The 15,584-nt window shown below is 41.8% G+C and overlaps 1 protein-coding gene across 3 annotated transcripts in view; it reads left to right on the top strand.

Moving 5' to 3' along the window:
* LOC147021623 (uncharacterized) overlaps positions 1–15,584 on the top strand; it is a 210,325-nt gene that overhangs the window by 2,614 nt on the left and 192,127 nt on the right. Inside the window, exons 2-3 of one of the 3 annotated variants that reach the window (XR_015061378.1) lie at positions 3,501–3,636; positions 3,852–4,017. The exons of 1 other annotated variant lie outside the window; for it this stretch is intronic. Coding sequence is in view for 1 of the 2 variants with exons in the window: in XM_085893746.1 (XP_085749872.1) it covers positions 3,629–3,636 (8 nt within the window). In the remaining variant the exon portion in view is untranslated. Of the gene's footprint in view, positions 1–3,500; positions 3,637–3,851; positions 4,018–15,584 lie in introns of those variants that run through there. One more of the 3 variants, XM_085893746.1, reaches the window with a different exon arrangement.

Consider the following 15,584-nt stretch of genomic DNA (forward strand, 5'->3'; position numbering starts at 1 on the left):
AGACTTTTTTTTCCTATTTTGTTTTACTGACAATATTGATACCAGTTTCTTCATTTCAGATTGCCATACTAATTTGCAAGCCATGGGTCAGGCTATAATATAACACAAGATATGTTGAAAAATAAGACTTTTTTTTCCTATTTTGTTTTACTGACAATATTGATACCACTTTCTTCATTTCAGATTACCATACTAATTTGCAAGCCATGGGTCAGACTATAATATAACACAAGATATGTTGAAAAATAAGACTTTTTTTTTCCTATTTTGTTTTACTGACAATATTGATACCAGTTTCTTCATTTCAGATTACCATACTAATTTGCAAGCCATGGATCAGGCTATAATATAACACAAGATATGTTGAAAAATAAGACTTTTTTTTTCCTATTTTGTTTTACTGACAATATTGATACCAGTTCCTTCATTTCAGATTGCCATACTAATTTACAAGCCATGGGTCAGGCTATAATATAACACAAGATATGTTGAAAAATAAGTCTTTTTTCCTATTTTGTTTTACTGACAATATTGATACCAGTTTCTTCATTTCAGATTGCCATACTAATTTACAAGCCATGGGTCAGGCTATAATATAACACAAGATATGTTGAAAAAGAAGTTTTTTTCCTATTTTGTTTTACTGACAATATTGATACCAGTTCCTTCATTTCAGATTGCCATACTAATTTGCAGGCCATAGGTTGGTCTATAAAACACAACATATTGTATGACAATATTGATACCAGTTTAATTTTTCTGATGACTCTATGAAGTGTTTATGTTACATATTCCTTTCTTACAGTTATTACTCACAAATCACATGCTTCTCACCTACTGGGTTTAAATCATGGTCACAACAGTTACAATATAATTGGCATACCTGCACTGTTTATACATAATGTCAGAAAGTTGCCAGTTTGTTACTGCAGGTCAGTGATGTACAATGCTACTCCGATTTCTTCGACCAATAAAACTGGTACTATGTGTATATGACCTTAATTAATATTTGTTTATCTTAATTCAATTACAATTAATTATCAAAAAAGTTATTTACTGAAAGTTTTTTTGGGTAAATTCATAGAAGGTACTTCAGTAGTTTTGGCACAAAATATTTTCTCTGTGTGTTTATTTGGTATTTGTGAATTATTTTTTACTGATTACAATACACAAATACATATATTGCTTTAAAATTATTTGGATCAGACTTCACTGCAATGCTTTATAAAAAATATTATTGGACTAGTCTTTTAAAAACGATAAATGTATAAACAGGCGAGCATTGGGTGGCTTTGACACCAACTCTCTGGTTGGGGTACGCGGTAATTTTTCCATAATTTGACTCGACTAAACTTTGCATGGCCTCCTCTTTAATCTAAATTCTCGAGGAAGGTCGAGGGATATGTTTGGATTAAAAAACAAAATGAAATCAAAAAAATCAGATCATTGGCCTTCAGGCCTCGATCAGGTCTTGTGCTAATACACTCCCTGCGTATTTTTTCCCGGGATAAATTGAGTAATACAGTATGTTTTGTGAACATCATATGCTGAGGTTGTATATCGTGATTTGTTGTCAACAACACAAATTTCATTTTCATAATGTTTACATGTATGCCTGTTCTTAAAAAGATTGCTTTACACAAGTTTATATAACATCTCCATATTCAGTCCTCAGGTGAGTATGTTACTTCCATTGCCTGTGATTTTCCTGGGAGAAATTGAGTAATATATATTGTGAAGATCGTATGTTGAGGTTGTAGTGATTTGTTATCAACAACACAAATTTCATTTTCATAATGTTTACATGTGTGCCTGTTCTGAAAAAGATTGCTTTAAACAGGTTTATATAACACCTCCGTGTTCAGGCTGTGTGTGTGTGTGTGTGTGTGTGTGTGTGTGCGTGTGTGTGTGTGCGTGTGGGTGTGTGTGTGTGTGTGTGTGTGTGTGTGTGTGTGTGTGTGTGTGTGTGTGTGTGTGTGTGTTCATAAAGCATAACATTTTCTCTGATAACTCCCTACCCCCACTCCTCATCTCTCTGTCTCTGTCTCTCTGTCTCTCTGTCTCTTTGTCTCTGCCTCTTTGTCTCTCTGTCTCTCGACGTATCTGGATGGTGGTTATGTCTGGGCAGGGTTTGTCTCCGGACATGTCCAGATGGGAGTTTGTCTCTGGGACATGTCCGAGCAGTGTTTGTCTCCGGACGTGCCGGGCGGGGTTTGTCTCTGGGTGGAATTTATAGTATGACCTGTAGAAAATGGATTTCAGACATTATTTTGTTTCCATCTTAACTGTTATTCCATTCGGAATAATTTTGATGAGACAGTATGACTCCTTATTGATGCTCCACCACACGTCTGCCTTCCGTTCCCCTCACTTCCTCACTCTCCCTTCCTCCTCACTCCCTCTTCCTCCTTGCTTCTCCTCCCTCCTCTCTCTTTCCCCCTCTATCGCCTCACTCTCTCCCCACCCCTCTCTAACTCCCTCCTTATTTTTCCCCCCATCTAAGTGTTCCCCTCAGCGCAGCATCGGGTGGTATTTGCTTGTCTATAGTGTGTGTGTGTGTGTGTGTGTGTGTGTGTGTGTGTGTGTGTGTGTGTGTGTGTGTGTGTGTGTGTGTGTGTGTGTGTGTGTGTGTGTGTGTGTGTGTGTGTGTGTGTGTGTGTGTGTGTATGTGTGTGACCTCCATAACTCCAGAACCATGAAATCCAGCAGCCCAAAACTTTTCATGCATACTAAGGGAACACTAGGGGAGTGCATGAATGAAAACTGGGTATTTGGGTAAATGTAAACACCCCTTTTGAAGATAATTAATGGTAAAACCAGAAACAGGCTTACCTTTGGCCATCCTGCATTTAGCTCGCTCAGCTCAGAGTCTTAATCCACCATTTTGTCTGCTCAGCTCAAAAATGCCTTGCCTTGGAACAGGTCGGTTTCTGTACGATAAAGCTTCATACCTACGAATTGCTCTATGCATTGCTTATCGCTGATCTTCATTCCTATGAATCACTGGATACATCACAATGCTTATAAACGCCAGGAGATGCCATTATTCATGCTTTTATTTAATATCTGCACATGCGATAATCTCAAGAATCTCTTAACCTAAGCCGGTTTTCAAAATTTACACTGTGGAATTGACCTTAGTAGCAGTTCTGACTGCTTAAAAAAAAGTGTTCATTTGTCCAATTCGCACATTGTTTGAAACTCTGGGCACCTTTGGGTGGTGTATAGTATGACCGATCGCGAATCGCTTCCCAAGCCAGCCATTTCTCATCAACCATTTTGTTGGAGTGCTTCCTGGAGTGCTTAAGCCACTTGGTGAGTGCCATGCAGTCTTTAGCGATATTACGCATGCAGTTCGTTTCATCTGCTTTGCCCACTGAACTGCATTGTTTCACCTTTTTCTGCGATCTGCTTTCATTATTTCATATTAATATAGTTATATGAATATACCTATTAAAAAAAATAACAACCTTCCAACATTGAATCAAACCTGTGTTTAGAACTCTGCTAAGGAGGAAATTGGGGCACGTACGGAGTGGGAGGGGGGGGGAGCACATGTGACCCCAGAGAAGAGCACATCCATGCAGTGGGAACCGGAGACGTTTCCCGATTGGCAGTTGCTGAAAGCATGATGAGGTGCGTAGACAGCACACACAGACATACGTCTACAAATGGGAAGGTTAGGGTTTGTGAAGGGAATCTCCCCTGGGATGTGTGCATGCCTGCATGCTTGGTTACATGTGCACGGTGCGTGAGTTTCGTGGGTATGCGGACTGAAGTTGCACCCAGGCCGATGATGCGTGGGGTCATGGTAGAGGTTATGCAGCCGTCTTGCAAACAATGTGTTTCAGGAAGCGGGAAGCGAACATGCTGCAGAGCTGAAGCCATGTGGGATGTGCCGTCTAGTGTGTGTAAGTTGAGTATGCTGGCGAGAATCCGTGCCAGTGTGCAAGTGAAAGCGATAAATATATTGCTGGTGTGCATGCATGGTTAACATGACCTGTGAGGAGGTTGGAGGAACGCATATTGGGGGGGGGGGGGGTGGGGGCTGCTAAGGACTGACGGTTTAGGTTTGAATTTAAAACGGCTTCCCCAGAGTGTAGCATTATTTGAAGTGAGCCGAACGGAGTGGTGCAAAGGTCGCTGTATGTGCAAGCATGCATGCATGTAGGCAGGCCTTTGCCAGGTAGATGGAGTAGGTTTTAAATGCTCTCACTGTGTTTTATGTAAAACCCTGCAGTTAAAAAGAAAACATTGCTGGTTGGGCATGCCTTATCACCCCAGTACGCTGCCTTCTCTTCCCCTCCCCTTGTGCTGCCTTCCCTTCCCCTCAGCTTATTCTCCCTTCCCTTCCCCTCATACTACCTTCCCTTCCCTGTATGCTGCCTTCCCTTCCCCTCCCTGTATGCTGCCATCCCTTCCCCTCCCCATATGCTACCTTCCCTTCCCCTCCCCTGATGCCTTACCTTCTCCTCCCCTCACGCTAACATCCTCTCAAAACCCTCTACCACCATACAACTCTCAGGAGGTTGAATAGAGGAAGGGGTGGAAAACAATGTGCAAATTAGCCAAATGAACACTTGATTTTCGCAATTGAAACTGCTGCTAGGATCAATTTTGCAGCTTAAATTTTGAAAATTGCTTCAGGTTAAGAGATTCTAGAGTTTATCACATTTTAGTTGTAAAATGTGTGCAGAAATTAAATAAAGGCATGAACACTGGTGCAGCTTTTTTGATGATTGAAGGAAAATGCCCTTTCGTCCCCCCCTCCCCCTTTAACACTCTCCTCCCAAAGCCCTTCTCCCTCCAAACCCCACGGACATCTCCGGAGAGTCTCTGGGAGGTTGCTAGTCAGTGTTTAGTATGACCCATTTTAACGTGCTGTTTTTACGTACCCCATTTCGTTCAATCCTGTACTAATGCTGGTGGATGGGATCACCCCCCCCTTGCTTCCCCTTAAGTCCCCTGACTGAATTAAATCGACCCCCCCTCTTCCCCTCAAGTCCCACTACCAAACCCAAATCCAGAACATCCCATTCCCCTCCCTATTTGCCTCCTTCCCCTCCACTGCACTCTCTCCCCCATCCACCTTGCTCTCACTCCCCCCCACCCGTCTTGAGTGTATCGTGACGTGTGGTGATGCATCGCTCTCCCACCACCCCACCACCCCCTTCCCATCTCTCTCTCTCTCTCTCTCTCTCTCTCTCTCTCTCTCTCTCTCTCTCTCTCTCTCTCTCTCTCTCTCGCTCTCTCGCTCTCTCGCTCTCTCGCTCTCTCGCTCTCTCGCTCTCTCGCTCTCTCGCTCTCTCGCTCTCTCGCTCTCTCGCTCTCTCGCTCTCTCGCTCTCTCGCTCTCTCGCTCTTAATATCCTAGTCAGTAAAGCAACGGATTGTATTTGCCAGTATTAAATAATTAAGGATCATTGCTTGTAAATGGAGTAAAACTTTGGCTTTGACACCAACTCTCTGGTTTTAATGTTACTGTGGAATCCTCCTTCGAGAGATGGATTGAAAAGGTTTGTCTGTGCCGTTCTTTTTATCTAATAAGTGCTATGATTTTATGCACAAACTCAGCACACATCAGCGAGAGGATTATCGGAGGGGTCATCATGAGGAAGCCTCGTTCTCAATTCAAATCCAGAAGCAATTCAAGTAAAGATGGCCTTTGATAAAAGCCACCTATGGTTGTAGATATCATAGACATGAACCTCGTATCATGAGAAGTTGTCTCAACCTGCCTTCGCTCTTGTTACTGCTCCCGTTTTTACATATGGCCACATCAGTCAACAAAATTATAGCATGTGGGATGGACATGGCTAAAGTGTTTCCCCACATCGATTGACCGGTGCAGTGAATCTATCACAATGACCCTGTGCTGCCATTGAGCCGAAGGGAAAGAAAGATTCGTGTGGCTGGGAGGGCAATGCAGTCAAGGACGAGAGGGAAAGGAGTTGGGGAACGTTTGGGAGGGAGGGGGAGAATTGGTTTCGAGCAGAGTCCAGGAGTGAGACAAAGCATTCAGATTGCGAGTCTGGGAGTGAGACAAAGCATCCAGATTGCCTTGGGATTCCTCTCCTTACAAACGAAGCCAAATGACTCTGGGGCTTTCATGGAGTAATCATGCTGTCCACTTTGCTATTCATTTAAAAAAGAAGTCACTCGAAATGCAATTTTCTTTTGGAAATAAAAAGAATCGATGTCTCGATCAGGAATATTTAATAATGTTTATTTTTCGATGGTATCTTCATTTCTCAATGTACCGTGGCTATTATGCTTAACAGTGCATCGTACACTAACTGAAGCCAGCCTATCTGAGCAAGAGACTCGCACATAACTCAAAGCACATACTGTATACAGTGCCTTCGGAAAGTATTCACATTTTCTTGTGTTATAGCCTGAATTAAAAACGTATTGAATTAAAAAAAAATTGTCACTGATCTACACAAGACATCCCATAATGACAAAGTAAAAACGTGTTTTTAGAATTATTTACACATTCATTAAAAATGAAAAGCTGAAATGCGTTGCGTCGATAAGTATTCAACCACTTTGCTATGACACTCCAAATTGAGCTCAGGTGCATCCAATTTCCTTTGATCCTCCTTGAGATGTCTCTACAACTTCATTTGAGTCCACATGTGGCCAATTCGATTGATTGGACATGATTTAGAAAGAAACACACCTTTCTATAAAAGGTCCCAGAGGTGACAGTTCATGTTAGACCAGAAACTTTATCATGAAGTCCAAGGAACTGTCTGTATAACTCCGAGATATAAATGTGAGGAGTCATAGATTTAGGAAAGGATATAAAACCATTTATAGTGTTGAAAGTTCCCAAGAGCATAGTGAGCTTCATCATCTGGAAATGGAAAGAATATGGAACAACCCAGGCTCTTCTTTGTTCTGGCCGTCTGACCAAACTGAGCAACCAGGCAAGAAGGATCTTGGTCACTGGTCAGGGAGGTGACCAAGAAACCAATGACCACTCTGAGAAAACTACAGAGTTCCTTGGCTAAGATTTGAGAACCTACCGAAAGGAAAACAGTCTCTGCAGCACTTCACAAATCTCGGTGTTATGGGAGAGTGGCTAGATGGAAGCCACTCCTGAGAAAAAGGCACATGACAGCAAGCCTGGAGTTTGCAAAAAGGCACGTGAAAGACTCTGAGGTTAAAGATCATGTGGTCTGATGAGGTGAAAATTGAACTCTTTGACCTGGATGCAAAGTGCGACGTCTAGCGAAAACTGAGCACAACTCATCACACATCTAACACCATCCCTATCGTGAAACATGGTGGTGGCAGCATCATGTTATGTGGATGTTTTTCAGCAGCAGGGACTGGGGGATTTGTAAGGATAGAGGGAACTATGAATGGAGCCAGATACAGGCAAATCCTTGAGGAGAACATACTTATAAGTGCAAGAGACCTGAGAGTGTGGTGAAGATTCACATTCCAACAGGCTAATAACCCCAAGCGTACAGCCAAAGCAACACTGGAATGGCTTCAGAACAAGAAGGTGAAAGTCCTTGAGTGGCCCAGCTAAAGCCCAGACTTGAATCCCACTGAGAATCTGTGGAAAGACTTGAAGATTGCTGTTCACCGACACTCCCCATCAAACTTGACAGAGTTTGAGCAAACCTGCAAGGAAGAATGGGAGAAAATCCCCAAATCCAGACATACCCAAGAAGACTCAAAGCTGTAATCGCTGCCAAAGAGCTTCCCCAAAGTATTGACTCAGGGGGCCGAATACTCATTGACGCAAGACATTTCAGCTTTCATTTTCAATTAATTTGGAAAAAAATCTCAAAACACGTTTTCACTTTGTCATTATCGGGTGTTTTGTGTAGATCAGTGATAAAATTTTATTTATTTATTTAATCTCTTTTAAATTCAGACTGAAACAACAAAATGTGACAAAAATCGAGGGCTGTGAAAACTTTCAGAAGGCACTGTAGAGGGAGCCTGGTGTTGGCTTCATGGTTCGGGTGGTTGGCTTGGGATCCCAGGATCCTGATTTCAAATCCCACTCGCTGTTGAATTAATACCAGGTGGGGTTGACCCTGCCTGTCGTCCTTATGAGGTTGGAAAAATGTGTGCCAGCTTGCTAGTATCTTGTGTTGGAGTGGTGACCCGTCCAGGATTGTACCCAATAGCCAAGGAGACTGCTTAGGCAGCACCAACGCTGTGCACAGAGTATGGTTCCAATGGATGGATGTAGAGGGACCTCACAATACATGTAAATACGGAGCATATTGCTTGCCTGATTAGAAACGCACTTGCATGAAGGTAGATGAACCAACTGGGATGAATGAACCATGATGAAGGAATTGCCGATCTTAGTCAACTTGATTGGTGATTACAGACCCATGTACCACATAAAACAGCATTTATTATATCCGAGGGGGTGGTAGGAGGACGAGGAGGAAGAGACTTACATTAACAGGCAATCTGTCAATGAAAAAGTGGAGGTTTCATTCTCATTGAAACATGTGCGAGTGCTTTGGACGAACATGCAGGGATACTTACCTTCCCAAGCATTGGATAAATTTTTCAGAAGAAAAGCTTTCAGAGTTTCAGAGTTTAAAACTAATAAGCAATTTCTAGACAATGTGCACTTGATGAACCAAAAAAACCTTTTGAAAACTGGGTGTGATTTACAATTGAATAATTCGTTTTGAAGCAGTTCACTTGCACAAAAATGCTCATTTGAATGATGGCACGTTGATGAGTGAAGCTTGGCAGTGGAGTGCATTTAAACTTTGTTGTGTTACGACCATCACAGGTGTGTGTGTTCAATTTCCGTGAAAACTTGGTGGAAATGTCAGCACCCTGCCGCAGAGTGGAGACCTAGCAAACATTGCATCTTAACAATGGGGGATGTTCATGGCTTGTCGTGAATGGCCTGAATGTCAAAGAGTGTGGGCTTTCACCAGCTCCATGGATTGTTAGAGTGTAGGGTACACCACCACCATGAACTGTCAAAGAGTGTGGGCTTTCACCAGCTCCATGGATTGTTAGAGTGTAGGGTACACCACCACCATGAACTGTCAAAGAGTGTGGGCTTTCACCAGCTCCATGGATTGTTAGAGTGTAGGGTACACCACCACCATGAACTGTCAAAGAGTGTGGGCTTTCACCAGCTCCATGGATTGTTAGAGTGTAGGGTACACCACCACCATGAACTGTCAAAGAGTGTGGGCTTTCACCAGCTCCATGGATTGTTAGAGTGTAGGGTACACCACCACCATGGACTGTCAAAGAGTGTGGGCTTTCTTCACTGCGATGGACTGTCGAAGAGTGTGGTCCTCCATCACCACCATTAATTCTCGAATCGTGTGGTCCTCCACCACCACCATGGACTGTCAAAGAATGTGGGCCTCCACCACCACCATGGACTGTCGAAGAGTGTGGGTCTCCACCACCACCATGGACTGTCGAAGAGTGTGAGCCTCCACCACCACCATGGACTGTAAAATAATGTGAGCCTCCACCACCACCATGGACTGTCGAAGTGTGTGGGCCTCCACCACCACCATGGACTATAAAATAATGTCGGCCTCCACCACCACCATGGACTGCCAAGGAATGTGAACCTCCACCACCACCATTAACTTTCAAAGAGTGTGGGCCTCCACCACCAACATGATTTGAGCAGATGGATGAGGATCATTAAAAAGCGGCCATACCAAGTATACACCCTAGAATCGGGCTTCGCCATGCATGCTTTACAATCCACACACTGATAAAGCGAGTGATACTTGTGTGCACACAGAGATCGAGAATTATCATTTGTCTATTCAAAGATTCAGCCTTATTATACATGGAGTAAGAGATCCATCTTCAGCATGAATCTAAGCAGTCTTATCTATTTTGCACCAATAATTGTATCTCTGCTAATGCATCCAGAAATTCAACATCACTAAAGAAGCACGAATATGCACTTCTCTTGGTGCAGAATAAAGAACTCGTCTTACTGGTGTAAGCTAGTGTCGATCTGTGTTAGCAGACAGGTAGAACAATGGATGGAACTAACAGGACATTGATCGTGGTATGTTAACTGCTGTGGGGAACAGGGAGAATCTGACGTTCCGGGTGTTAACCCTTTGTCGGAGCAAAAGAGGATGAAAGGTTAACACCCCAAGAGTCATATTCTCCCTACTTCCCATGGCAGTTAACATACCTCGATCAACTTCCTGTTGATTTCATCCATTTCTCTAGGTGCACGCAGCAGGCTTGTAATCATGGCTTTACTGAATGACAGCTGCTCCAGCGCATGCTCCCAGACCTGACCTGACCTGATTCAAGTGACTTCAATTTTTTTGATTCAACATGATATTTCTGTTGAAAGCACAGGCATGTGCCATCGTTTTTTTTCTGCTTGGCAGGGCAGGTTTCTGGAATGCGTGACATTATATTGCATGATTTAAGACCATCACAAACAAGCCCGCTGTGCACAATTGGTTGTCTCATGAATATTCAATGAAACATCTCAAACCCCCTAGATGTTCACACTGGTGCAGAAAGAACGGCACACAAGCCTTAATGGTTATGATGACAAAGCATTATTTAAAAAGAAAATTCAGTATCCTGAGGACTTTCGCTGGTACGATCGACAATGGTCATTTGCAAGACAAATGGTGTAAGGAGTGGGATAGCTGTAAGGGTAGAGTTTTAGTGCAAACATTTTAAAATGGCAGTTCATTAGGTAGAATTGAATATTGTCAAGTCTTAAGTGATGAAGGGCCAGATAGCTCAGGGATGCTTCTGGAAGGTTAAGCCATGGCCTTTAAGGTAGGCACAGAGAAACAATCCCTTGGAGGTTGCTGGAATTCCCTCAAACACAGAGGCAACGAAACAGCTTGGATGGTCAAACAAATGAGTCTGAACAAAATGGAAAACCAAACAGACAAATGGACATCAGATCACAATCCAATGCGTGATTACAAATACAGATTTAAAAAATGATGATTCAAAAAATCTCGGAATTGGAGAACAATAAAACCATTAAAACTAAGCTTTGAACTTACCCTCTTTCTCTTGACCTTAACAGCACAGGGATAGCTGGAGAGCTCAGAGGTAGTGTACTCGTCTTTGAGCTGTTTAGTCTGGGTTAAATCACCAACCTGAATATAAATCATTGCCCAGCTGCTTCATGTGAAGGGTATTGCTTGGATTCATGAGTGGGCCAAACCGGGTGTCTCGTCCGGCTGGCGGACACCAGCACCGGCTGGTGGACATGAAACAACTCACTGTTTTTTCACATGAGTAAGCCATTGAATGCTCGCACCCTGGCCCAATTAAAAATGCCTCTCCTAATCTATATTATCACGGCATCGACAAACTTACACGCTCCAAAAAATGAAGCAAATAAATGATGATGCTACAATGGACGAAGTTGATTGAGGAATGCTAACCATCATGGGAAGCAAGGAGAAGTTGACGTCTTGGCGTTAACCCTCTGACAAGGGCTTAACCACATCAATTCCTTATAGGCCATGGGCCAGATATGGCCACAGTGCACCCCCCCAACCTCCCAGCAAACCTATGTTTTTCTGAATCCCCTGGATATACTGAACACAAATATGAATGTTAACATTGAAAATTTTGGGATGCACTACCTGTTTTGACCTTTTGAATAGGGGTACCCTAAAATTATACTTTTATTGATTTGCGTCGAATTCAATTTACGGATGGAATCAAAATGGCATGCAGAAGGCCCAAATTATATCCAATATACATGTATGATGCATCAAATTGAAGATAATTGCATTCTGATCATATGTATATGTCGAACCGTGTTGTACATTAAATCTAAATGAAATTATATACATTTGAATATATATATATATATATATATATATATATATATATATATATATATATATATATATATTCCCTATCTTTCGAATAAACACAAAATCAACACTCCCTATTCCTCAATGAATATATTTGACATTATATGAATTTTATTGCAGGTACAGACTATTCAATGATAGTGAGAAACGGTATTAATTACCTTTTATTTATAGAAAATATCAAGCAACTATTATGAAAATATACAACGTATTCAGACAAATAATGTTTTCAATCAACCACATTTTGATGAAATACACATTTGTGGTCACTTTTATGGAACATTACTTGACAAACTATTTCCATGATTACAGAGAATTAGTTATAATATCACACAAAATATTATTTAATAGTATCATTTGAAAGAAACCCAAAAATCCACGATGGCCACCATCAGCATCACCAAACTACAAAATATTTCATTGCACATAAACATTTCCAGTCTATATCTCCATAATCCTGATCATGTCAGTTACCTATAATACAAGAATATTTTACGTGCAGTATTTCATTATCCTTCATATTTCTTCCCATATTCATCCATCATATTTCCAAACATACATCTACAAGTAATAGTGCCAATGCAGACTGCAGAAAGCATACGTTTCAGAGTGAATAAAATCGTGTTTATATTTGCATTATATCCGCATCATATTGAATACAATATTCACAGAACAAAATAACATAACCAAATCTCAAACATGCTAAGTATTTAAATACAACATATATTCTAAACAATTCAAAACAGAAGTATACTCCAATAGAAATGAATGTTCCTGTCGTTAACGTGAATTGCAACTAATTCTACTCATTGTCAGACTGAGCTGTCTCCATTAAGACAGTCCGATTCGTCTGGAATGTCCGAGTCCGAGGCATTGATGTTCGCTGAATCTTCAGCGATGTCTGCCAACTGCTGTGGCAGGACCCCTCCCTCGTACCAAAGAGGCTCCAGCTTCCCCTCAACTAAAATCCATCCATGTCCATCACTTGGCTCAGGGATCTCAAGATTTGCAACATGGGCTCTTTTCTAAATGCCAAGTTGAAAGTTGACTCTCCGGATGTGTTGTTCCAGGCTCTTCTTGCATGGAGGGAGAGTGCCCATGATGTCAACTGTGCTCGAACGGGAAAGACAGTCATCATCTTTCGCATACAGCTCATTCATTTTCATGAACCAAAACTCATATACCAGATTCTTGGACCATATCAAGAGAACCAAGTTTATATGCACATCTTACCGCGTCGCTTGTGCCACTGCCTGCATTGTAGACTATGTAAGTTTGGAAGTTTCCTGTGTGGTGTAATTTACAGAACGCCAATGAGTCCTTGTACTTCTCATGTTTCTTGAACTTAGCTTTAAGGTTTTCCCCACGGAAGTTGGGATTGGCGAAATCCGTATGCTGTAGGCTGCCGATATAAATGCTGGAAAGCTCTGACAGTTTGCTCATGTGTTTGCCTCTAATGATATATATTTCTATGACTTTCTGAACTTCTGCAAAGGCCCGACTGTGCTTATGCCAGGTTTGTTTGTCTCTCCTTCTCCTCCGTACTTGTACTCCTCCATTTCTCTAGATTCTGTGTGTAGATAACCCGGCAGGATTTGTGATACTTCGCTTCTGTAGCAAACAAATCATGACCTCTCATCCGTGTGAGTAATTTCTCATCTGATTTGTTTTCAGCTACTTTGAGAACTGTTCGCCATCCATCACACTCAATCAGGCTTAAGCCTTCAGTGGTGTGTGTCCCTTTGATCTTGACCTTTCGTCTCCCCTTTGAGTAACAGAAGATGCAATCAGATGAAAACAGTACCTTGTCCCCTGCTGAATCCGTCCGACTTAACTTGGAGCATGATAGAGGAGATGGATCTGAAGGAGTGGAGAGGCGACTGAGGTTCATGGTAAATCGTTGATAGCATTCTCTGTGATATCCGTGACACTCAGTAAGGGAATCTGGTATTAGGTCACAGGTACTCGTCATACGTTGGACTGATCCATGTGGTTGCGCCAGTCTCTTGTCTCGGATCTCCTTCAACCTTGCTAGTCGGGCTGTGGAATCCTTGGTTGTGGATAATAGCACCATAGGGCCATATTGTAACCCAGGGATGTGCACAATGCATTCGGGCTCCAATCGGGACTTCGAGCCTCCATGACTATCATCTTTCCGACTCTTGGGAGGTGGGTCTTCTCACTCCTGGCTGCCTTCTTCTGCTTGCTGGTCAGACATCAATAGACTATGTTGTGCACAGCTAGTACGAACCTGAAAATAGAAGGAAACAGGAATTGAGACTTCATATTTTCATTTGGTGTTAATTATTGCAATGTTGTATCACATTCTTAAATATTTCTGATTTGGACTGGAATATATTACTTAATTACCTTACTTAATTAACTTAATTACCGTTAATTAAGACTTATCAGTAGTCATACCATGAGAAAGAAAATACATCTTAACTAACCTGTTATATTCAGTTGAACATTCAACATGAATGTTTTGGAAATAAATCTTAAATAATATGGAAACAAAGATCAGCAGATGGGCAGATGGGATGCCCAATTTTACGTCCATCTGTGGGACGCTACACACATTGATGATTCACCCTGCTCTTGAAACACTGGAATGACCGTTTTTAGCTGTCAGAATTCGAACCCAGGTGAGACAGCATAGAAGCGAGTATACGCACCTCTCGGCCATCCTGTCGGCTAATTTTCTCTCCAGAAAATGACATCAAATACAGAGATAAATGAGAAAATAAAAACATCTTGGCTTAAGGACTTCATCAGCCTGACTTGATAAACTGACATCTATTTTCTTGGGCAGAATGACCTCTATGAAAAGTTTCCATATTACAGTCCAGATAAGCAAGGGTTCTTTGGGTTGCCACCTTTAAAATTGCCTTGAACGTAAGCTGTACCCGAAGTATGTGCAATCAAGCTAAGTAAACCTCCATTGTCCCTTGAATCTATAATACAAGTACAGTCATTGTGTATTACCAAATCGATCTGTAATTAGGGGGTCAGACCATTACACCACCTTAAGTTGGAGAAGAATCGGTAAATTTGCATTTATTTATTTATTTTGTTATTAATACAGGTATGGAAGTGCATGGAAGAGCTGATGCACGTGTACATAACAATTTCAAGAGTAGATGTTCTAAGGAGTCAAAAGGGGTCAAAATTAGAACAGGAAAGGTTGGAATGAAAGTTGGGCTTGTCAAATCAAGCAGAGTGTGGCAGCTAGTGTGGGAAATATGGCTTGGAAATCCATCAGATTGTGTGAGGACAGAAATGTTGCAAAAAGACCTTGGCTGCAATATGATGGAGAGTGAGTGGTGTGAAGACAGACAACAAGTCAGCTGGAATGATTGACAGTTGAAGTCGTCACAGATTGGGAAGTGAGAGCAAGGATGGGAGTACAGGACGGATCCAAAGTTGGCTGAAAGAGCTTCATACTTGGAATCATGGGAGACCATGCGCAGAATAAGACATTGCTCCAGAGATGGACGCTGATCCAGAGATGCAGGAGACAGATCCACATACGATTCTTTGAAACAAACAAAAAAAATATAGCGCGCTTTACCCAGTAATTATGGTAGTATTGTACATTGTTATTGGTCAAGGTGATGCCAGAAGTATACTGTAAATTGGTGATGGTGTTGTACCATAGAAAAATTATGCAAATTACCATTATCAAAGGGAACACCAACTTACTGTTTATCATGTCCCTTCACAAGCCCAG

Source organism: Eptatretus burgeri, chromosome 8, assembly GCF_056783735.1.
Source record: "Eptatretus burgeri isolate ZD-2024b chromosome 8, Ebu_testis_v1, whole genome shotgun sequence".
NCBI lineage: Eukaryota > Metazoa > Chordata > Myxini > Myxiniformes > Myxinidae > Eptatretus > Eptatretus burgeri.